At 34.8% G+C, this 25,807-nt stretch overlaps 1 protein-coding gene across 3 annotated transcripts in view; it reads left to right on the forward strand.

Annotated features, from left to right (window-relative positions):
- Positions 1–25,807, forward strand: part of RASAL2 (RAS protein activator like 2) — a 362,379-nt gene that overhangs the window by 211,882 nt on the left and 124,690 nt on the right. The window contains exon 1 of one of the 3 annotated variants that reach the window (XM_021706869.1): positions 15,216–15,351. The exons of the other annotated variants lie outside the window; for them this stretch is intronic. Within the exon in view, the coding sequence (XP_021562544.1) occupies positions 15,339–15,351 (13 nt within the window). The 5' untranslated portion in view covers positions 15,216–15,338. Of the gene's footprint in view, positions 1–15,215; positions 15,352–25,807 lie in introns of those variants that run through there. 3 annotated transcript variants of the gene reach the window in all.

Raw genomic sequence — 25,807 nt, forward strand, 5'->3', positions numbered from 1 at the left:
CGTTGTGTTCAGGAGTTGGAGACTCGTCTGAGCAACATAGTGAGATCCTATATCTTAAAAAGGAAAAAAATATTCAAGACAAACAACAAAAAATCGTACTCTAAAAAGCCTTACTAAAAGACATGTAGTTGTATTGTCCAGGTAGATTAGATAATACGTATAAAAAGCTTTACAATGAAACTTTACAGGGCTCCCGAAAAAGAAACCGCATACAGCATAGAAAAGCCAAGAACATTTGGCCTCTTCTAATAAGATTTTACATCAGTAATACAGTATAGCATAATATAGATAAGCTTTTATAATTAAATGTTACTCTGGTAAATAAATTAGAATTATATTTTCTTTAGCTTTCCCAAGGCTTAGCAATGGCTTTAACTGCTCTGTTGTATTTATGCCTAAATAATACATTTAGGTATAATACTATTGTTACTTTTTATTGATCTAACAATTTAAAGAAAAATTAATCTTGCAGAATTTCATGTGCCTGTATAAAAGGCTGGCTTATACACTTTCCGCATTAAAAATGGTGAGTCAGCCGGGCTCGGTGGCTCAGCCTATAATCCCGCGCCTTTGGGAGGCTGAGGTGAGTGGATTGCCTGAGCCTGCAGGTTCGAGACCCGCCTGGGCAGCGAGACCTCATCTCTACAATAAATAAAAAAATCAGCCGGGCGTGATAGCGCATGCCTGTAATTCCGGCTACTTGGAAGGCTGAGGTGGAAGGATCGCCGGAGCCCAGCAGGTTGAGGCTGCGGTGGCTGGTAGCGGCCACTGCACTCCAGTCTGGGCGACAGAGTGAGACTCCAACTAAAATAAAAAATAAATAAATAAAAAATAAAAATGGTGAGTCATAGGTCTCAAAGGTATATGATATCAGGGAATAAGAAAAAAATTCAAATTTTCGTTAGCCGAAATCAGCCTTCCTCTTGTTCATTGTGAAAGAGTGAGATAATGAGTGAGTTTTCAAAAGATATGTTATTAGACTTTAAGAGGTCTTTTAGTGTATATTTGTCTTTCAAAATTTATTGTACACTATTTCTATTTATTGATAATAATAATGCTATGCTATTTCAGAATTTGTGGTTATACCAAAAGTTTATGTCTCAAAAAATAACATCTAATTAAATTGTATTTTCTTTACTGTAATCTACTTTTTCTCCTATTTTCTCTATTTTATCCCCTCCCCAAGGACTTTTGATCTTATAGTTTAAGTGATAATGCTTCCTGTTGAGAGAACATAAAAATTGTACCACTATCCCTATGGTTTTACCATGATACCATACAAATATTGAAAGGCCTTTACTAAAAGACATGTTTGTAGTAATATTGTCCAGGTAGATAGAATAATCTCATTCTAACTATGCATTTCTTCTCTATTTTGAATTGATTTAAAAATTATCAAACTGTTTAAAAAACTTTAGTATGTATATCCAAGTTTAGTTGCTGACATTGAGGGCCTCTTAAATAGCTCATTAAAACCACAGTATTTTCTAGTATTCATTTAAATTAGAAAGACATTCCTGAGACTAGAAAGTCTTTTTAAATTAGAATCGTAGATATCAGAAAACTATTAATAACAACAATAGTTTATTGTTGAATTATGAAAGCATAATTGACAGGAAGACAATCCTGTTGATTCTTGTACCTAGAAAAATAGTATAGAAATGTCCAATCCCCAGAGTGACTCACTTAGAAATAGCGCCTTTGCAGATATAATTAAGAATCTTAAGATGAAATTGTCCTGGATATGTAGAAGAGCCCTAATGCAATGGAAAATGTCCTCATAAGAGAAAACACATAGGGGGAAAGACCATGTGAAGACAAAGCAGAGATTGGAGTTATGCAGATACAAAGCAAGGAATGTCTGGGCCATCAGAAACTGGAAGAGGCAAAGAAGGATTCTCCCCTATAGCCATGGCTCTGTCTACACCTTGATTTTGGACTTCTTCCCTCCAGAAAATCACACGACAATAAATTTCTGTTGTTTGTGATAATGTGTTATGGTAGCCCTAGGAAACTGATAGACCTGGCTATTTTTTCTGGTGGATTCAATAAATTATTTGACAGGCAGTGTGTGGTGCAAACTTTATCTCACTGTCATGTTTTTTAGGATATAGTATCATGAATGTGAATCTCTGATTCTTCCTATTTCTTAGTATCACAGATTGCCACCTCAGATTTGTCTTTTTTATATTTAAGAAGAAAAATAAAGAATAGTATGAGTGTGAAGAAACAAGTGATGTGACCAGGTAGACATAATGATGGCAAAACAGTTACAGGACTCCTGGCAGCAGTCCTGTGAAACAAGTGCTGTTGGTAGCCTCACTTTATAGTAAGATTATTGATTTCCAAATGAGTGACTGAGTCAGAATTCAAACCCAAGTCTAGAGGACTGCAATTCCAGCTTACTGCAGTGCAAATCACTATTGGTGATGGGCTATTTCTGGTTAAGAGTGACTTATAAATAGTAACAGGCAGCTGTGACACCTTGATTCTCTTCCCTTCCTTTCCCCAACTAGATTTTGTCCCCTAATTCAAAGCCCTGTAGAATGATTGACTTGGCAAATTGCCTTGCCCTAGGGCATTCATCTTTTCATTCCTCAAATATAGTTTTTAAAATGTCTTTTATGTGCCACACACTGTTTTGGCCTGTGTGATCAAAGCATTCAAAAATACAAATACAGCATTCAGCAGTACAGACCAAAGCACCTGCCTTCATAGAGCTTACATTCTGGTGGGAGTACACTGGCAAAGTAAACACCTTTCTTGTATGTCCTGTAGTGACAAATGCAATGGAGAGAAAATGAGGGAGAATAAAGGATCTAGGGAGTGCTGTGGGTGGAGAAGGGACAAAGGATATTATTTGATGAGAGGTGATCAGGGAAAGCCTCTAATTAAGGGACATGTGGTGAAGATCTAAAGGGAAACGTCCCAGAACTGAGAGTTGTGAGTTTCCAGTTCAGTAGGGCCTGCAAAGTGCTCAGCATGGTGAGTAAATAAAGACCCATTTCGAGGCACATCTTTGGGAAATTTCAGAAAATCAGCAATGGAGGAGAGCCTCCTAAAAATTTTAAGGGATTTAAAACAGAAACAAAAATATTCTATAAAGAATTCAAATAAGTGTGACATCTGACTTCTTGACAGTAATATTAGAAGCTGAGACTGTGGATCAGTGCTGAGATGTGTAAGCTGAAATTGTGTTCCGAGCTAATGTATTTGTCAAGCATAAGAAGGGGTACATTTGGAAGGACAAGAGAGACCAAGAGAATCCCCAGAATATTGATAAAGGAGAGTCCCAGGATGGCAGCTATGTAGCTGACTGAGTAGCCAGTCCAAGCTGTATGTAAAAGAATGGAAGGCTCTGGGGTCTTGCCAACTCATCTCAACATGTCTAAATAATATACTCACACCACTAGGTATGAGTATGCCTAAAGAAAAAAATTATTACTTTGAGATAAATATCAACAGAAAAAGCTAAAAATGAAGGGAGATGCCTTTGGTGGGGGTGGGTTTATAGGACTGCTACTTGTTGTTGGCCTATTTTAAATACTATTTTTTTTACAATGTACTTATACTACTTGGATAAAAGTAATATGTAATTTAAGAAAACAACCTTTCCAAATGTATAAAGCAGCATGATAGTTAGAGTTCACAGGACTGTGAAAAATAAGATATTAAAGGTAGGTTTCCTGGCAGATTGCTGGCACATAAGTAGGTGCCCATTAAATATTAGTTTCCTTCTTTCTGCCAGTTTTGCTATATTTTCTGTAAGAAAAGATTTCATGAATTCCAACCAATTTTTAAATACTTTTAAAATCCATTCAGTCATTAAGTATGATACTGTAGTTTCTAACTTTAAGTACTATTAATATATAGTTTAATTGGTTATGACAAACATTCCAGATGCCAAATCTTTTGTAGAAAAACTCTTTTCCTTTAAAAAAAAAAAAGTCATACACAGTAAAAATGTAACCACAAATTAAGTACACACCAACAAATTAATTTAATGAAATTTAACGCTTTTCCTCGACCTCTTTGGTTGTGCTTCTCACTATCAACAAAACAGGCAGATCTGTCTTTAGATTCAGCAATGTTGAGGTCAGCATTTATTATACATTTAGTAAACGTTGGTTGACTTTATTGTTGACTAAATTGCCTTAAGTAACTTAGCCACTGGGGGGAGGGGGTGGAGGATAAATATTATTGAATGCTAAAATTAAGGTACCAATTTATTGCAGTCCCACTTTACATTGTTATGAGATGACTAGTAAGCCCTGCACAGATCTTTTCTCAAAAATGTTTGGTTAAATTCAGAACATTGTGCTAATACTAGATCACATGATGAAGGTAAGTGATATTTTATCTTAATGTTGCTGCTTGGAATATATATACAAGGTTCTGCAAGCTACTGTTCTACATACCTAAGTGGGCAATTACTTCACAAAACATCTCATATGTGTGTCTCTCCTTGAGTGATTTCTGATGTCTGCATTTTCTTGTCAAGGCATCTGTGATTACGTAGTGTCTTATTTCTAATATATGTATTCTTTGCAGATGGGACAAAAGACTGAACAGTATGTTTAGTAAAGAGGAATACTTTTGGACAAAGTGACAGAATATTTCACATGATTGTAGTTGCAGTGGGCTGTACTCTGGACCATGGAATGAACACATTAAAAGTGTTCCCTGGTAAAAGAATTAAACATTTCTGTAAATGGAGAGAAAAGAAAAAGACTTCAGAGAATCTGAAGAGATAAGAGCTTATGGGTCCTGGTGAATGAAGAAATCTATAAAGATATAGGAAAGAGGTAGGAGTTTTTGAGGAAAAGAATACTATGTCAAATCAGGAATGAATGATACAAATTGTCCTCATTTTCCTTCCCCCCCCCCCCCGCCTTTCATCTTCATTTAGAGAATTTTTATACTGAGCTCATATTTGGCACTTAATAACAGCTCCGCTTCCTCAGAATACTGTTTTCATTTTATGTTACTCAGCAAATACTTATGTAGCGGCTTGTGCCAGATACTGTCCTAAGCTTTTTTCAGCTATTTACTCACAAGACTGTGTAAGGTAGGTACTATTATTATCTCGGTTTGTTTGTTAACACTTAATGAAAATTGAGGCAATGCTTGTCCAAGACCCCATAAGTTGTAAATGACATAGCTGGTATTTGAACCTAGAAATTTGGCCCAAAGGTGAGTCCTCTTAACCACTATGCTCTTCTTCCTATTACTAATACCTTAGAAGTGGTGAGTAAAAGAGTCAGAATTCTAAATTCCCATGTCCTATGACTGTCAGTGATTGAATCCTTGTGCCCTAGCAAAAATAAATTTATTAGCCAAGTTGTCTCTTTTACTGTTATTTAGTGGGGGGAAAATGTGTAGTCATCTATTTAGAAAAAGATAATTATATAGGGTTTTTGTTGCTTTTGGCAGTCATAGGAAAAACTGTGATGAACAAGATTCTATTTACTAAAGATGCAACTTCATGGGTCATTTAGAACAGTGGTCCCCAGTCTTTTTGGCCTCGGGGACTGGTTTCATGGAAGACAGTTTTTTCACGGGCTAATGTGTGTATGTGGTGGGGGATGGTTTCAGAATGATACAAGCATATTACATTTATTGTACATTTTATTTCTATTATTATTCCATTGTAATATATAATTAAATAATTATACCACTCACCATAATGTAGAATCAGTGGGAACCCTGAGCTTTTTTCCTGCAACTGAATGGTCCCATCTGAGGGTAATAGAAGACAGTGACACCCAAAGTGTGTTGCTTATGTTCGGTCTACTCCGTGGTCACATTTTGGTTACTGTCACTGCTTCACAAAGGATGAAAAATAGGGTAGGATTTTAGAAATGGAAGCAGGTTTTTCAGTGCTGATCTGACAAAGGGTGGAACTCAGGCAGTCATACAAGCGATGGGAGCTGCTGGGAATACAGATGAAGTTTACTTATTCACCCACTGCTCATGTCCTGCTGTGCAGCCCAGTTTCTGCTTTTGGTAACTTCTCTACAAAGACATGTTTGGCACCTAATATCATTCAATAAATATTGAGTTCAATTAAATGTTGAACAAGAATGTATAATATATTTTTAGCACTTATATTCTTTATAATTTTATGTTTACGTGCATGAGTATGATGTAAAATTTAAAACATGCATCCTAAAAATTTTAGGAAATTTTGAATGTTTTGTGAGACATAATTTTAATTATGCAACAACTGATAGTATAAGATAAAATATGGCTCATTAATAATAAACTTTTACTAATTCGAACCTAAATTTTCTCTGCAGAAAACAACTATATTCTTAAAATCAGTGTTGTGGTCAAACTCTTTGCTAGTGAAATGGAAACTGTTGTGTTTATTTTCTTATATGAGTGAGAAAAGGATGTCTGTAATTCCAATAGAAAGACTCCCCTGTTCTAATTTCTCTAGATGGCCTTAGGAAATGTAGTGCTGTGTGATTCTGCCTTTAGTCACTAATGAATGTTTCCTTAGCAAATTTACCAATCTCTTTTATTATCTCAATTTTTGTCACCTATAAAATAAAATATTGGGCTGGGATCAGTGGCTCAGCCTGTAATCCCAGCACTTTGGGAGGCCAAGGTGAGTGGATTGCCTGAACCCGCAGGTTCAAGACCAGCCCAGGCAACTTGACGAGACCTTGTTTCTACAATAAATCAAAAATTAGCCAGGTATGGTAGTGTGTGCATGTAGTTCCAGCTACTTGAAAGGCTGAGGCAGAAGGATTGTCAGAGCACAGCAGGTCGAGGCTGGGGTGGCCATGAACATGCACTCTAGCCTGGGTGATGGAGTGAGAATTCAACTCAAATAAAATAAAATAAAATAAAAATAAAATAAGATAGAACATCACTCAAATATTAGACTTTACTGAGATGAAGCTAATTTCACCTATTTTTGTTTCCTTTCACTTGTTTTTTATCTATGTAACGTTTTAAGACCAGCGTGTTAAATACATTATTTAGCTCTACAAGAGTTACAAAACCCATGCCGTGTGCTAAGCTTACTTTATCCTGGGGCAATTTATCTGTTGATAGTGACTGCTGTAGAAGATGGGTTACAAAATAGTGTGGATACATAATCATAATTTGTAAATATATTCACAACCAAATTCTTTATTTTCTTAGAATTATATCTCTACTTGCACTGAAACAAACCTAGTTGGGGATTTTCAAGTTTTTCATTAATAGTGATATTTTTTATCTTTAGCTTCAGCAGTAATACATTTAGATATCATGTTTTATTGCCAAGAAAAAAAAACATTATCACTTGTGTTGGACAGAAAAAGTTGGCTTGCTTTTAAAGCAACAGAAGTCAGTCTTTGGATATAGTATTTGTGTTGCTGTACCACATTGTGTTTTCTTGTGGGATCACTGTTTTGGAATTGATCCTGAGGTAATTATATGCCTACCATAAAATTCTTTGCCTCTTATTCCATTGCTTTAGTCTTTTCTGGGTATAATGTCTATTCATTTCTTATATTGCAGAACTTAAAAAAAAATAACAGTAATAGCTGGGCGCGGTAGCTCATGCCTGTAATCCAAGCACTTTGGGAGGCCAAGGCGAGAGGATTGCCTTGAGCCCAGGGGTTCGAGACCAACCTGGGTAACTTGGCAACACCTCATCTCTAAAACAAAAAAAACAACAAAAAACCAGTAACAGTTTTTACTGGATGCACAGAAATTTAGAGGGAGATTGTAACCTCTTGAACATTATTTTTCTTATTTAATAATAATTTCAAAAACTAAAAATGATTATTATTAATTTTTTCTCATGTCTACAATGTTTACACTTAGTAGCTCCTTCATTTATTGCAATTTTAAAGGGTGAAAAAAACCCTCAAGTTGTTACATAGGAACTTTCAAGAATAATCCTCAATAAACAGAGGGCAATGTATTTTGAAATGTAATATTTGAAATGAAATGTAATATGACCAACATCATAAAATGGAACAGAATTGCCTTCTTGGTTCCCGGAAAATATTTGAATAATAGAGTCTTATTTTGTTGTTATCACAATACTAATGGTTTAGAAGTAATGGATAGAAATATCACAGATTTATTTTCCCCCTGTTTGAGAACTTAAAATTGATTTTCTATTTTAAAAAAGAACCATAATTTTAAAAGTTTAACTAAGAGAGAATATTCTTAAAGAAAAACAAATATGGAATATCTACAAACCAAAAACAATATACATTTATAACACTGATCTTTCTTCTATCTTTTTATTTATATAAAAGATAAAATCTGATTAAGTTCATTGGCCTATTTAATATTAAATATGCTTTTTTAAATGGAGGGGAAAAGGTAGCCATTGAACTTAGAAGAGACCCCAATTCCTTTCTCCACTCAACCTATTCCCTTATCCCTTTAAAAAAAAAAAAAAGAAAGAAAGAAAAGAAAAAGATGATCTCCCTCTCCCCAGACCCCTAGGTATCTGGAAACTGCTCACATGCCATCACTCAAATTTATAATTTCAAGTCAGGACCTACCTCTCAGGTTCTGGGTGGTACAGTTCTCTCCAGTTGCTGAAGCAAATGAAAAAAGCAAAAAGCACATAGTGGAATATCCCTTTGAAAATTCAGTGTATTATTCTAGTAGGTATATATTTTTGTATATCTGGATTAATATACACTGAGGAAAAGAGCAATAGCTGCTGATAATACTAATCTGGAGCAATTTGCAAGTTCCTTTATAAAATTAATAATATAATTAAAAATTTGGAAAATACAGAAAGCAATGAAGAGGAAAGATTACCCCAAAATGACACTTAAATTCGGAAAAGTTTACTGGACAGTTGTAGTTAAGGGAAAGTACTCCAGAGCCAACTGAAGTCTGAATTCTGACTTTACTATTTTGTGACCTTGGGCAAGTTACTCACTCAGTCTGTCTGTGTCTTCACTTCCTCATCTGTAAAATGGGCAAAATAATATCATTTACTTCTTAAATTGTTTATTCTAGAACTCTGTTTTGCTGTTAGGATTTTCCTTCTTCTTTTGTCAAATGCTCTACGACTTATTTCTTGGAGTTCTTCTGGATTTTGGTTTGCTTCAATTAGTTGTAAGTGAGTAGGGGAAACTGAGTGAAGTGGACCGCCTATAGTGGTATTTTGAATTACATGGTACATGTATATGTTTTTGTGTCAGTGGATGCCAAAGGCTGACTGTACCATAAAATATATGCTTTTTCTAAATAGAGTTTATAAAAACAGTAGCCCATGATCACAAATATTCTTTAAGGCAAAAACAAATGCCTAATGACTGTTATTTTTACTGAAACTGTGTGTTGTCTGCATTATATGAGAAAAGTGGATTTATGCTTCATTTGTGACAGCAGATTAGCTTAGTAGGAAATCAACAAGCCTAACATATAATTGTATATTTATTTTTAAAGTCACTGAAGAAAATGAGTTTATGAAGGCCTTATTAAAGTATAATTTAAGCTCCTTTTTTAAATGAGGAGAGGCAATATCGCAGGCATATCCTTGACTCCATGAGCACATTCAGAGATAGTATTCATTAATATCCAACACTATCCCCAAATGCTTTTAGTTGCTTTTTACTGTGTAGTGAAGAATGTTTTTCAAAGAAATAGAAGAATTGCTTTTGTTTTTGTATATCATTACTCATACAGTGAAATAAATCTAGCAAAATATTTCCTTGTATTTTTCCACTTAGATTTTTCTTATTTTTACTTGAAATATGGTCTTATTCACATGAGAGACTGAGTTGAGAAGAGAGACTGAGTTGATAAAAGAGACTGATACTTGATTTTGCCTACTCCCTATAATGCTTCCTCCCAGCCAATTGCTATTCCAGGTAAGGAAATGCAATCTACCTAATCATCTTAGCTGGAAGAGTAAGGTAAAGCTCAAATGCTTAGCCAAAGGTTTTAAAAACATTTTGTGGCTACTATGATTGACATTGGTTTAATATGTGCCCCCTCTAAACACTTTTGTTTGCTTACCATATGAGTTAGCAGGTCTCTGGTCTTTATAATGCCTCTTTATCAGAGCAACAGTGCTCTTTATCAGAGCAGAAGTCTGTGTGTTAAGTTATGGCTCCGTCATTTACAAATGAAATAGAATTAAAATGAAAATTGTAATGGCGTTTCTGAATAAGTGGGTGACTTTGGTGTTTGTCATTCCAATGATAAACAATGGTTTCCTTTTCATACGGACTTGAAAAAGAATGCAGTGGGAAGAACACAGTATCTTGTTTGTGGGAAGACCTGAAAGAAAACTGGTTTGAAGCTGAGTTTATAAGCATCTTCTGTTCACAAGAGAGAGCTCACCTAAGTGCAAAAGTCAGAACAGTCACAACTACTGTATATCCCGGTTTGATTGCTATCGAGATGTGTTTCTGCTTGAAAGAGGAAATCAGTATTAACAGGGTTGTTTGTTTGTTAATTTGTTTGATAAGGAATAAAATTGATATGCAAGTAATTTTTAACTGTATTGTGCTAGTTTATCATTTTTGTGCCTGTTGATTTTCCAGAAATCATGCATTTGTCATTTCAGGGTTTCTTAATGACTGGACACTGAATTCTATACCTGTACCAAAGTCAGAATTTCATAATATTACTTTTATAAGACATGGGGGGAAATGCTATCTACATTCTTCAGTTTATAAATTATACTATTTGATTCATAACTAGAAAAAAATTCCTAGCCTTTTAGAAACAGAACCAATATTTGTTGATATTGAGCTTTGAATCTCACATAAATATCTCTTAACCTCCAAGAGTTCACTTATCCCTATTTTTAAATCATATCTTTATTCAACAGATATTTACTAAGCCACTTACTATGTGGCAGACACTATACTTAGCATTGCAGATACAGCAGCAAACAAGGCAGATACAGTCTCTGCCAGCATTGAGCTTACATCCATCAGAATGGGGAGGTGGTAGACATCCAGTGTATGAGAGGGACTCTAAAATAACTCGAATTATCTTTTGGAGAGTGGTACACTTGGATTTTCTTCCTCTGGATCAGTCCATCAAAGCTTTTATCTGAAAAGGTTGCATCACGATTTGTGGAAGAAACATCCTGAGTTGTGACAAACAGGTGACTGGTTCTTCCATCATGACAATGTATCTACCCATACTGCACTGAATATTCATTTTTGATCAACAAGGCATGATCTCCATGCCCTACCCTCTCTATTCACCCAAACTACTTTGTTTTGTTTCCCTAGATGAAAAAAGTCTTCAGAGGAAAACATTCTGCCAATGTCGAAGAGCTCAAACAAACAAAAACAGCAAAAGTACTAAAAAAAACACATCAGAATTGATGAGTTCAAAAACTTAAAAACTGTTTTGAGCAGTGAAAAAAGCATCTCGATAGGTGTATTGCATCAGAGTATACTTGGCAGGTGACTGAAGTTTAAACGTGTAAGAATAAATACACAAATAAATTATGGGGTATTTTTGGTTCCCCCTCATATGAATAACTAAATTATAATTGTGATAAATTCCAGCACTTTGGGAGGCTGAGGCAGGAGAATTGCTTGAGCCCAGGAGTTTGAGACTAGCTTGGGCAACATAGTGAGACCTTACCTCTACCAAAAAATCAAAAAATTAGCTAGATGTGGTGGCACACATCTGTAGTCTCAGCTACTTGGGAGCCTGAGGTGGGAAGATTGCCTGAGCTCAGGAAGTCAAGGCTGTGGTAAACCATGATCATGTCACTGCACTCCAGTATGGTGACAGAGTGAGACCCCAATTTAAAAAAAAAAAAAAAAAGACATTTTTATATGTAGTTCAACATAATACATTTATTATGTATAGTGCTGGGTCAGGACCATGTTAGATGGATTAGTCAAGACAACTCTACCCAACTCTTTATACAGGAAACAAATGTAAAACCAAATAATTATAACATAGTGATTATTTGTAGAAATAAAATTGCTTAAGTGGTTTCACCTATCCAAAATGAGCATGCTTGGCATTGAGTTTAGTGTTCTAATTGTATGATCTCATGTATCAGTTAAAAACTCCATCAAACTCTATGAGGCCATTTCTAACCAATGAGAGATTTTTCTGCATAGACATGGATTTCAGCCACTTTCTAACTGTAACTAATGGCAAAATGGTGAAGCATTTATTCATAGTTGCCCAGTTTCTTGGAGAACTTGCTAGTGCTGCAGGAGGAGATTAAAATGATATGGATCTTGCCAGACTCAATGGCTCAGACTGTAATCCCAGCACTTTGGGAGGCTGAGGCGAGTGAATTGCCTGAGCCTGCGGGTTCGAGACCCGCCCAGGCAACTTGGCGAGACCTCGTCTCTATACTACATCAAAATTTAGCGGGGCATGGTAGCGTGCGCCAGTAGTTCCGGCTACTCGGAAGGCTGAGGCGGAAGGATCGCTGCAGCCCAGCAGGTCGAGGCTGGTGGCCGGGAGCGTGCCTCTGCACTCCAGTCTGTGCGACAAAGGGAGACTCCAACTCAAAAAAAAAAAAAAAATGTTATCGATCTCTTCAAAATCTGTCCCAGAAGCTGCCTTTCCCCAGCCATGGCACCACACCACATACACAGTGCTGTGTTCTGGTGTCAGAAAATGGATATGCCATTGTCCCTGCCTTCTAGTTATGCTAAAGTAGTCCTAAGTCTAAATATTTAAAAAAGGTTTGGTGACTAATATATTATTTCATACTTCCTTCCTTCTATCATTTGTTAAGAACCTACTAATGGCAGGCATTTTTCTAAGCTCTGGGGATAAGTGGAAAAATAAGGCAAAATCCCTGTTGGCACTCCACCCCTACCTATACTTTCCATTCTGATGAGAAAACATAAACTGTATAATGTTAGGTAGATGAGATAATAAAGGCTATGAAGAAAAACGTAGAATAGTTGATCACACAAGAGAATGTGATCAACTCTTGGCAGGAAATAAACCACAATAGGAAAATAAAGTTAAATCTGGATTTTGAAGGATAAATAGGACCATGCAGGGAAGGGACTTGGAGACCAGAAACAGCAACAGTAAAACTGGAAGACATGAAGCAGAAATAAAAACAGCAATGAATACTTGGAAAAAAGATTAATGCAGAAATTAATTAAATATTATATATTGTCTCCTTTGAAGAGTGTTGAACAATGGAATAATATCATATTTGAATTTAAGAAAAATTGTTTCTTCAACAGCGTTTCTTTCCTTTATTCAAGTGTTAGAACTCCCGGTAGTAAAAATGCTTTTTGCAGAACACAATACAATATTGTTATAACTAACCTTCAAATACCTGAAAATGTTATTTTCAGCTGAATTTGGTACCATGTAAGGTTCATTAATAGTAGCAGACACACTTAAAAAAAATTTAAGAAGAAAAACTCATACTTCAGAAGATTATATCCATAAACCTTTTTTGTCGTTTGGGAAAAGATGGCTGTTAATCTGGTTTTATCACCAGAACACTATCAGCATAGTTGGAGAACTGCTGCATTTCAGTATATTGATCAGATGGCCAGCCAGCCTGTGTGGGACGAGTTTGGGGCTCGCTGTCTCTTACAGCAGGCAGCCTCTTCAGAAAGCTACCTTCATATTTCAGCGACTCTGCATTCCTCTATTGAGTTGAATTCTCTCTCCCTATAACTTAGACTTACTGCACTTAGTTCTAACTCTTGGATAGAATTATGGAAATTGTGACCTATTTTAAAAAATTATTCTGGGGAATAACAAGTAAAAATAATTTCAGTGTGCTTTGCATGATTTTAAGGTCAGTTATAAATGACAGATAATAATAATGGTATAGCTTTGTATTACCTTTGGTAAGAAGAAGGTGTAGGGATTTTTGATGTTTCATGCTGGACAGGGTGGAATTTGTGGGCTGTAAGTCTTCACAGACAGACTCTCAGTTTGTATATTTCTGCATAAATTTTCTTTATGCCTTTCTTTCCCTATGATTCTTATTTTGAGTAGCAGAAGGGATTAAAGGAGTAGTTCACCTGAAGCAGCAGTGACAAACCGAAAGTAAAGGCAGAGGAAAATGCAGTGTCAGAGCAGTATGATTGCCGAAGGAATATGAGCCTGCAAAAACAAATTGTGATGAAAGTAAAAGAGAAACTTTATTTAAATCATTGAGACTTAGAGAGAAAAAAGGAAAGAAAAAAGTTGCCAATGAATATATGTACACATTCATACATACGCATATATAAATACACGTACATAGTCTGTGTGCTTATATATATCTAATGTGTGAAATACATATTATGTGTAATACAGAAGTGTAGACAGGTAGATAGATTATAGAGTACATGTGTTTCCATCAGCTGTTTGTTAAATGGGAGATAACATTAATACTATGTTAGTCTCATGTTTGTTGTATTCTAGTGCCCTAATGTGGCAGGTGGAGTCCACTGTGATTCCGACTATGAATTTTTTAACTGATCAATCCTGACTTGCTAACCTCAGCAACTGAACAGCTGCATAATGTGGTAGGTCATCATACTAATAGTGAAGATTACATAGTTGATCTGCTTTTTGGGGGGAATGTAGGAAAACCTAGAAATATGTCTAATTTTAAAACTAAAATGATGAATTAGAAGTGATGTTATCTATACTTTTATTGTATTTAATAGGAAATTAGTAGAGCTACTCAGTTTATAAAATTAAATTTTGATTATTTTTTATTTGAACAGTGAATTTCTAGCTTGAGACCCGAGCAAAGAGCTTTAGAGATAAAACCTTTCTAAATTTAGATATTTTCATTATGATAAATTGTTCTGCTTAATAAAGTAGTTTAAGATAGTAATGTGTGTGTTAACAGACTTACATATTTTACATCAGCCATAAGATTTACCTGGTTTTTGTACTTTGAGAAATTTATATTTGAGTTCAGCATAATATTCAAAATAAGAATCTCTGAAATTTATTTTTCTAGCTCTAAAACGGGACAGATTTTGAAATTTAAGATTGCTTACCAAAAAAATCACTTCTTAAAGTGCACAGATGTACACATCCACCCTCCCATCCTTTGGGATAGAAAAAATGAATTACTGAGTTTGATAAATCATATTGTTTCTCCTGAAGTAGACTGCCTGCACTCAGTGCTGTGAAAGAGAGACGATTGAGTAAGGAAGGGTGGCTATTGTTCAGTGCTCTCTAGCAAAGGAACTGGGGGGAAAGGATTGAGTTTGACTGGCATTAGCTCTGGCTTTTCTGCATTCCAAACTATCTGAGGCACAGAGTGAGAGCAAAAAGGGAGAGAGAGCGTGCAAGCGAGCACAGGCGAGTACAGTATACAGAGTGTTTGGAGTTTCTGACTGGCATGCCGGAAAGATCATGTTAGCAACTCCCAGAAACTTAGCAGAATGCAGACCCCAGGTAAGAATTCCAAGAGTCTAAGACTGAAATTAAAAGCTCATTTGTATTTAAGGGGAATGTGGCTTTTTTATTACACAGATTCAGTTATTATTTACTTTTGTGATCATTGACTTAAAAAAAATAGATTGGTCTTTATTACTGTGAGTAATACTGTATGGAGGCTGTTGGCATTCCAGTATAAAATCCAGCACAAGAATAGCCATCTGAGAAACTCAGACAAATTAAAAGGATAATGGTCATAGCAAAGATTAACACTGTAATGTTTACTTGTTCTTTTAATAATAATAAGTAGGTTCTTATTTGGATCTTCCTCAGAATTCTTTATGAAGTATAAAGATACCTGGGAATTGATACAACTCATTTCTCTGAGGGAGACAGAATATATTGACCGTCATCAAGTTTGTAACAGCCTGGCTCGAATCTCATATAATAAATAAATCTGTGTCATTCAAAATGTTCAACAGGTTGGATTCATAGACAACAATAAGAGCATTGAGATTAGAAATTTGTTTGTTCTTTTTGCCCAAGGTAGGCTTTTCACATTCTCTGCCAATATATGACAAGTGAGAAACTTTAACTGATTGACTCTTTGAAAGTTAAATCTGAAAGAGACTTTAGAGGTTATTTTTAGTCCAGTCTCCATTTTCAATGAGAATTTGGTTGTCTAAGGGGTTTAGTGCTTGCTCAAGATCAGAATTAGGAACAGGACTGGAATGAAAACCCAGAACTCTTGATTCTCAGTTTCATGTTTGTTTTATAGTACCAATTACATTTAGGCTTTATATTTTATCTATACTATATCTGCTAGCCTCAGGTCTGATGAATTATTGTCTAAATAGACTAAGTGTATCATAAACCTAGATTGAAATCTTATGGGGAAGAGATATTGAGGAATGGATGTCATCAAATCAATATTGATACATGTTCTTGACCAAAACCAAAAACATATAACAAAACATTTATTAAGGAAAAAATGACTTTCAATTAAGGAAAATGACTATAGTTTGCATAGTCCTTTTATATAAAGAATAATATGACTGTGGCATATTCTGAATAATTGTACGTGGAATTAAAACTCAAATTATTTTAATTTTTAAAGAGTTAAAAACTTAGTAATTTTCTGTATAAGTTAGTAAAAACTTTTCCTATATGCAAAATACCTGTTTTTGTAACTTGTAACCAATTTACTAAGCAAAAAGCCGTCTTATATTCACTGCTCTTCCTATGTTTACACAAAGAAAATGTTAGATAACATTTTTAAAGTATCCAACTATTGGACCAGTTTTCCTCCTTATCCAAGGTCCAGCTCTGTTTCTCTCCTCTATAAGGGTCCTCTGTTACTTTACCGAATGAATTATGTGTTAGAGGATAGCTTAAGTGGAAGATCTTGAGAGTCACAATAGACAGTGAACATCTGTCTTCATACATTTTCATTTAGTCCCTAAAAAAGGTTGCTGCCCTTTCCATTTTTCTGGAAACCATTGTGGGGATGAGAGAGGCCACACTATTCTAGTGAGCTAAATAGTAAAGATAACCACTGTCAAAAGGATCTGTCATGGCTCTTTACAACTCCTGGGAACAAGTTAGCCTGACTTGACTATAAGCACAGTGAAGAGATGTTGTCCTTTTGTATTAAAGCCTGACCTGCATATTCCAGTTTTCGGCTGGGTCTGTGTAAGTGCGGTAAGTCTCTGTGGGATGGGCAGTAAGTTCTAAGGAATAGTTTCATTATTTCAGCTATCGGAAACCAAATTACAAAGTGAATTCTCCACCCAGTAGGAAACAAGAGATTGTTTGTCTTCCTGGAGAATCCATTATTTAAGCACACTGTTTATAAGAGGGGACTGAAGACTGTGACAATGAGGGCATAATGCTCTCTCCAACTTACAGTATTCATGTTGTATTACACAAGGCCTCAATTCTTCTCTCAGCTTTTATTTTGCCTTGAGTATATGAAAGGACTGCCATGATATGTCTGTGTATATCTGTGTATATTATATGATAGAATGAGAGAGTTAGATGAGCCTTTGACCTGAATGTATTTCCTGTTGCCAGGAACTATCAGAGGTCATTAATCTAATTTATATTAGATGAATATAAAAGCTTATATTTAACTGACCTAAGTTGAAAGAAATTATTTTATTAACCAAGCTAATTATAAAACTCATTACTATTCATTAGAAAGTGAACAATAGTCAGAGGAAACATGTTATATTTCTGTTCTGAAAACAAATATCAGATTATACAGATTTATACTTCCCAGTGTTAGAAGAAAGCAATAGTAAGGTGCCCACTTTGTGACTAAAGACAAATTTTATTTTTTATTTTATTTTTTTTTCTGAATTGGAGTCTCACTTTGTCACCCAGACTGAAGTGCAGTGGCACGCTCCCGGCCACTGCAGCCTCGCCCTGCTGGGCGCTGGCAGTCCTTCCGCCTCAGCCTTCCAAGTAGCTGGAACTGCAAGTGCACGCTACCACACCTGGCTAATTTTTTATTTATTGTAGAGGCGGGGTCTCGCCAAGTTGCCTTGGTGGGTCTCAAACTGGCAGGCTCAGGCCGTCCACTTGCCTCGGCCTCCCAAAGTGCTGGGATTACAGGCTGTTTATTTTATTTTTAAACAAGTTTTTTATTGATACATAATAGATGTGAGTAGTTTGGGGGTATGTGTGATTATTTAATACATTAATGTAATCTGTAAAGATCAAATCAGTGTACTTGGGATATCTATCACCTTAAACAAAGACAAATTTTTTGTTGTTGTTGAGTTGGAGTCTTACTCTGTCACCCAGGCTGGAGTGCGGTGGCATGCTCATGGCCACTGCAGCCTTGACCTTCTGGGCTTAGGTGACCCTTCTGCCTCAGCCTTCCAAGTAGCTGGAACTACAGGCACACACCACCACCCCTGACTGGTTTTTGTGATTTATTGTAGAGACGAGGTCTCACCAAGCTACCCATGCTGGTCATGAACACAAAGACAAATTTTAAGTGAGAATGGAGTGATTAGAATGAAATGAATGGCATGAGAAAAAAAACCTCTCGTTTGTGTGTGAATTTTCTTTTGACCAGTAATTTCTTGAAGGCAGGCCCATTTTCATTATTCATGATCTTCTTCTTGATACTAGTTTGTTAAAAAAAATCTGTGAACTATATATACATTTATCTTTATATAAACATAGTTTGTGTATTGGAGTTTCAAAGAAAGTAAAGAGCTCTGAGATATAGCTACATTTTCTGAAAAAGATTTGGCTATAGTTGATTAAACCTTTTGACTCATTCAAATGAATTGTTTTCTGCTGCAGCTTCTTTCTTCCTCTAGAGTATAATTCTGTACTATGTATCCTAGTTAAATCTCTAAGAATTAAATCTCTTTAAACAAAAAATGAAGGCAAAAGACAGGGGCAAGGAGTTGAGGCTGGACGTGCAAATTGCTCTGAGTTGTCAAATTAATTCTGTCCTCCTGAAAGTTACACAGTTATCCACCCAAGATCTGGGAATCCTTTTATATAGACAACATGATTGTCCCTTCTGCACTAGTCTTCACCTTCGGCAGTCTCCAGAGAGGAAAAGTGTTTGTTACAGAATCTTTGTTCTCTTCTGTTCTTTCACGCTCCCTAGTGGTTATAGTGATTGCTCTTGTTTTCAGTTCCTTGTATGTCAGTTGTAATGAAAAGCAGGTGACTACTGTACTGTGAAATAAGGTTCCCCTGATTCTTACAATTGAATTGTGTAAACTTTCTTAAAATATCTGATTCTTAATGCAGAATCAGAGAGGGGAAAGAAGTTTGGTTTGATTTTTTTTTTCCCTGTTGTTCCTAGTGAATAATGATTCAAGAAAATGAGCCATGACTCAGCAATATGAATAATCTTTTAGCTGGGATTTTTTTTTTAAGTGCTATTGGGAATTCAGTGTATCAAAATTCTACATTTAACCATGAATATGATCTCAGCCTTTTTTTTTTAATCAGTGTTTTTTATTATGATATTGTGGGGTACAGTTAAGGGTTAGGTATACAAATATGCTTCGTTCAGGCACCCTTGTTGATAAGAGTATCTCCCTGATCTCAGCCTTAAGCAGTGTCACTCAGGATGCTTTCTTTGTACATACTTGACGAGAGAGACTGAGTCAGTGGTTAAAATTCAAGTGAAGGTCTTGTCTTCTCTGGTAGCTTCCTTGCCCCTACTCCAACCCTGCTATTAAGGTGAATTGGAAGTACTATGAATTCAAACAAATGAAGAAGGAACCAGTGAGGAGATCCTGTTAATAATTTGACTCTATAGAACTCCACATTTCTGTCATTCTCAGGTTTGCAGTGTTTTTTGTGTAATTGAATTGCTGAAAAGCACCTTGAAAAATTAGATTTGTACAGACCTATTCTTTGAAGAAAATTGGATTTGCTTGTTCTTTATTATGTCAGACCTTAGAAAGTAAGCAACTTGAGCTGCTGGGATCAAGCATGTGTCATTCAGGATCCAGTGACACCTTGGATAGCCAACCTGTTGGACAGGTTAACTTTCATGTCTTGAATCCAATTCCAAAGATTATGGAGGACTTTTGAAACATGTTATAACAGCACTGTTACATAGTAAACTATTCATAAATGCTACCTTTAGTTTACATGAAGACTAGAAAAACTAGGTATTCTTTCACTTTTTAAATATTCTAGTTTATAACATTTTTGCTAAAGTACTTCAAATGGGTTGTTATTGATTTGATTTCTGGTCTCTTGAATTAGATAGTAGAAGGTAAGATGTCTGGGTCCCTACTTCAGCTCCCTTTTCCAGGAACACCTGGAATATTAAGTGCCAGGTAAATAATTTAAATGGAATTTAAAAAAAGAGAGAAGTAATGTGTCAAAGTAAGTACAAGAAGAGCCACAAAACCTAGCCAGAGTGAACATGTAGAAGGAATTAGGTTGTTCAGTCAAAGGGCAGGGGAAGGTTGATAAGTCTAATGACAGGAAAGGACAGGCATCTCCTGGGTACCAAGAGCTTATTTCTGAGAGTTTGCTCAGTATGGTTGTGGAATATTTGTCAGCATTTTGTCAAAGTATAGGAAACTAGACATTCAAAGAAAAGGGAAATAAATTACTTAAATGCTTTCAGCATGTGGTAGATGAATTCATGACAGTATTTGTGTCATGCTTTTTGGGGAATCTCAATTAAACAGTTAAAATTTAAGGAGTTTTTTTCATGAATTAAAATATTTATTTTATCTTTCATATAACTTGTAACATGTATCTTAATATTTTCCTTGAGGCATTTTGCCTCCTCTTGAAGTCCAGTGAAATATCACTGTTGCTTGAAACAATAAATATCATACTATTTTATGAGTAACATCATTTTACTTGTAAATATTTGCACAACTATTATTGCTAATATTTTGAAATATTCTTTTGGTATTTTTATTAATTTCCTTTCCCTGTAACAACAGCACTCAGTAAATTATTAATGACCAAATTTTAAAGATAAATTTATGTTAAAAAATTTAACTTTTGAAGATCAGTTAAGCCCATACTTTTCTTTGGTCATGTCCTAGAGATGCTGTAGACCATTTTATTAAACAAAATCCTATTATAAAGAAGAAACTTTAGGAATTACTACTGTCATTATGAGTCTCCATGGGAAACATGCTTTAGCTTTTATAAGACTACAAGTGTACTATGCAGAGGGAATTTATTGTAATAAAAGGAAGTCTAGTGGATGTATAGCTGTTTGTCTCCTGTGCCTCAGTAGAACTGCTTAAGTCAACCATTGGTGACACTATTTTATGTTGGTTTGGTTTTGTTTCAAATGCAAGAGTATTTAAAACCAAAAGCCAAGTTTTCATCTAGTCTTTTTAAAAAGGAATATTCAACCAGTTATTTTTCACGTTTTTCTCAGAAGCATATCTTACTGTGAACAAACTGCAAAATGTATTTGACAATAAAATTTTAATTAACAGGAAACAGTAAGCTTGAAGGGTGTGCCTGTTTTATTTCTGTAAAGTGCTGTGATTTATGACAGCTTCCCAGTAGGTTTCCCCCAGTGTCAGAAATTATAAACCCATTTTCATTTTGCTTAGTTCTTGAATTAAATATTTAAAGGTAGACTTTTTCTTTCCCTTTTTCCCTGTCAAGCCTGTGTTACAGGAGAATAGAAACTGATTTTTTAGGCTCTTCAGGTTTAGTTCATATGTTGCTTATGTTACATTTTCTCTGACAGTCTAAAAAAAGAAATTTTAAAATTTTAGCATCCGATTATAATACATAACAAACTCCTACACATGAGTGAGAAAAAGGCAAGACTAGAATGCTCATTTCACAAAAGAGGCAATCCAAATGACCATTCAGTATATGAAAAGGTGCTCAGTCATTGTTAGTCACCAGGGAAATGCAAATTTAAACCGAAATAGGATTACACACCCACATTTGGACCCAAATGTCTAAAATGAGAAAAACAAAAAATACCAAATTTTGACAAGGATCTGGAACAAAAAGAATTTTCATACACTACTGATGGGAATGTAAACTTGCACAGTTACTTTGGAGAACTACTTGACAATATCTACCAAAGCTGAACAATGCTCAGTGACCCAGCAGTTTCACTCCTATTTATATATGTAACAGAAATGCATATATAGGTTCACCAAATGATCTGTACAAAAATGCTCATAACAGCTCTATTTATAACAGCTAAACATTTGGAAACTCCCCAAATACTCATCAATGGATAAATTGTGGTTCACTTACACAGAGGAGTTCTATACAGCAATGGGAAAGAACAGACTACTGTTTTGTGCAACCCAAAGCATGTATCTCACAAATATATGTTGAGCATGAAAAGTTAGTCTCAAAAGAATACACTCTGTGTTATTCTATTTATATACAGTTCAAACTAATCTAAGGTGCTGGAAGTCAGGATAGAGATTATCCTTATGGGATTAATGACTATAGAGATTGTAGAGAGGCTTCTTGGTGTTGGTAATGTTCTGTTCTGATCTGTGTTGTTGCTTTCTTTTTTGTAATTCACATACTGGTTGCTAGGATGAATTCAGTTTGTGAAAACTTACTGACCTTTACACTTGTTATGTATATACTTTTTTGAATATATGTTATACTCTATTAAAAAGTTCTAGACACATATACCTATTGCAAGCACTCTGTTATGCTAAACAAACAAAAAACTCTTGGCAAGTTTCCAGGATCATGGTGTGATATTCTATGAAAGTGCTTTTTTGTTTATGTAGGAAGTGAGTAGGACACCAGGTTTATCCTCATATCAAAAGTTATTTAGTCTATGTGTGCCAACAGGAGCTTTACGTTTGGAGTCACTGAAGAGGTTAGATGGAGAAAGCATCTGAGAGACCAGGCTTGTACATGTATCCTCAAAACAAATTGCATTATGTGAACAGTAGAACTACTAGGCTTTTTACAAGCTCTGAGCTTATTGTATAAAAGCACTAATCTTCATATGTCATAACTTAATTTGAAAATATTTTATAGTAATATATATAAAGATATAATCTACTCATCCCAAACACATTAATTTTCACACATAGTTACTAATGAGTCAATGATACAGAGTTTTCCATACTCTTGGCTTTAATATCATTTTGCTTTAGAAACAACTTCTAAGCTTTAAAAGGATGTGTGATCCCTTGTTATATTGAAAGAAAAATAAAAAACATTTTCAAACAACTTTTTCATTACAGTGAAATGTGAAAGTATTCAATACAACAAAGGGAAGATACCTAATAAATGTTAATCTTCCTTTTTCTTTATGAAAAGATAAGCATGACATACTCTTGAATATACCCTTTTTTCTTCTCAGATTAACCCCTGTCACTCATTCTGTTCTTCCTGTTCTGAACCATTAAAGCATGTGTGTTTAGTTCTATTTCTGGATTCATTGATAATAATCTTTTCCATTAGTTCTTTCATATCTGATCTGTTTTACTCAGACTTGATGTTTTTATGTTAGCATACTGCATTAATTTTGATTGATATATAATAAGTTACCATAAACTTAGTAAGTTAAAACAACATGCATTTATTATTTCACAGTTTCAATAGATCAGAAGTCTAGGCAGAGTATAGCTGGTTCTTTGCTCAGGGTATTACAAGGCCAAAACCAAGGAATCAAACCAGACTGCATTCTTATCTAGAGCTCAGGCAGTTTACTTCTTTAAAGTCAGCGAGACATTTGTATACCTGAATTGTACCCCACATCTTTAAAATTAAAAAAAAAATTTTTAAGTCAGTAAGAGAATCTTACTCTAGTCATTTCTAAGTCCAATATAACACAATGTAATCATGGTCATGACTATGCCATCACCTTTGCCATATAATGTAACCTAATCAATGGAGTGGCTATCTCATCATATTGACAGGTCCCAGGCTCTGCCTACACCCAAAAGTAGGGAATTATACAAAGTGTGAGTACCATACATACACATATTATATATACCAAGCCTTTGTACATGTTTTATAATTGTGTTCTCCCCACTTCACAAATGAATGCAGACTTCCATTGAATTTAGTGGCATTCTAATTCTGGCATAATGAGTCTAATTTTTCTGTTTAATTAAATTAATGTTTTATGAAGCCCATACTTCTTTTCTGTGATATTAGCATTTTCATTTTCAGTCTTCTACCTGTATCTAATAATGGAAAACAACAAAATGCTTAATTGAACAGATTCTGATGCCAGATTAACTATTGATGAACATGTAACCCCACTTCATATTTATAATTAACTGATGGATGACAATCCTGAACAAAATAACTGAATTAAAAAGTTAAAGACCTATCTATTCTCAAATTAGTTTGCTGTTGAAAATAATCTGTACTCTAAGAAGACCTCTAGGCCTGTAAAGGTGTTGTAATTCTTTACCATCACAACAGTTTCTTTCCCATTTTCAATTCTGCCTTTCAATTATAGACCTTTCCAAATGCCTGTTTAATGCCTCATAGTTCTTAGTCCATGTCACTCTTCTGCCTTAAGCTTTTATTTACTTTTATTAAATTATAAATTAATTACAAACAAATTACTCTTTGAGTTCTAATGTTATGCCTGGTATTTGCCATCCTAAATATGTGGCAACAGAAATAGCTATTAACTGAATTATGTATAACTTTTAATTCCTAAGAAGCACATTTCCCAAACATTGGGAAAAACAAAAAAACAAAAACACAGAGGATTCCTCATGAAAAAGTCTATATAAGTAAAAGTGGGAGGGCTAAGTCAAATGCAGGTATTTGCTTATGACTTTCAGGTTCAAAGTAGATGAGAAGCCAATATGTAATGCGGTATTAACTTAAATACATAATTTAGCAGTAAATAATTAAATGTCAAGTAATTTTCTGTTTCAGTTTTCAGTCAAGGATAAAGAGTTCAGAAACATACCTGTGCATATAGTACATTTTACTTATGATAAAATTGATACTGCAGAGTGGTGGGCAAATTATGGTCTTTTCAGTAAATGACCTTGGTGCAACTTGGTGTCCATATGGAAAAACAAAATGAATGACGGATTCCTTTTTTACACCTTACATAAAAATCAATTCCATGTAAATTGTAGATCTAAATGCTATAATACTTTTAGAATATATCATAACATCTTCATAACCTTAGGATAGAGAAATAATTGCTTTAAATAGAAAAAGCACTAATTATAAAGAAGGAAAATATAATAACATTTACTCTATTAACATTAAAAACTTCTGTTCATCAAGTGACACTACTAACAGAGAAAGAAGACAATCTACATAAACCAACAAAGAAATTGTACTAGAATATATCAAGCATTCCAACAAATGAATAAGAAAGACAAAGACCAATGGAAAAATGGACAGAAATTTCATAGTAACTTCACAAGAGAAGATAACCAGATGGCTATATACATTTGAAGAAGTACTCAGCCTGATTAAGGGATCCCAAGTCAAAATTGTTGCAAAATACAACCATACAATGTCCAGATTGGCTAAAATTTTAAAATCTGATGATACCAAGATTGTCAGGCATATAGAGCTATGGAAACCTGCATGGGAGCCGGTGGGAATGAATATTCATACTCGTACAGTTACTTTGGAAGACACTTGGGCATTATCTAGTAAACCTGAAAATAGTGCAAACCTAACAGAAATACATACTTATGTACATGAAGATACATGTACAGGAATAAACGAGTCTGTAATAATCCCAAACTGGATACAACCTGGGGGGAAAAAAATCAGTAAAATGAGTTACCAACAAAAGGTGGCATAGTCATGTAGTGGAATACAGCAATGAAAATGAACGAACTAATGGCACACAACATCAATACATTTTTTAAAATATGATATTGAGTAAAAGAAACCAAATTCAAAAATTTATGATGTACTGCACTATTTATATATAACTCAAGAAAAGGAGAAAAAAACATGTATCTATTTTTTTTTTTTTTGAGTTGGAGTCTCACTGTCGCCCAGACTGGAG

Source organism: Carlito syrichta, unplaced genomic scaffold (genome assembly GCF_000164805.1).
Source record: "Carlito syrichta isolate Samal-C Ts95f unplaced genomic scaffold, Tarsius_syrichta-2.0.1 Scaffold316187, whole genome shotgun sequence".
Lineage (NCBI taxonomy): Eukaryota > Metazoa > Chordata > Mammalia > Primates > Tarsiidae > Carlito > Carlito syrichta.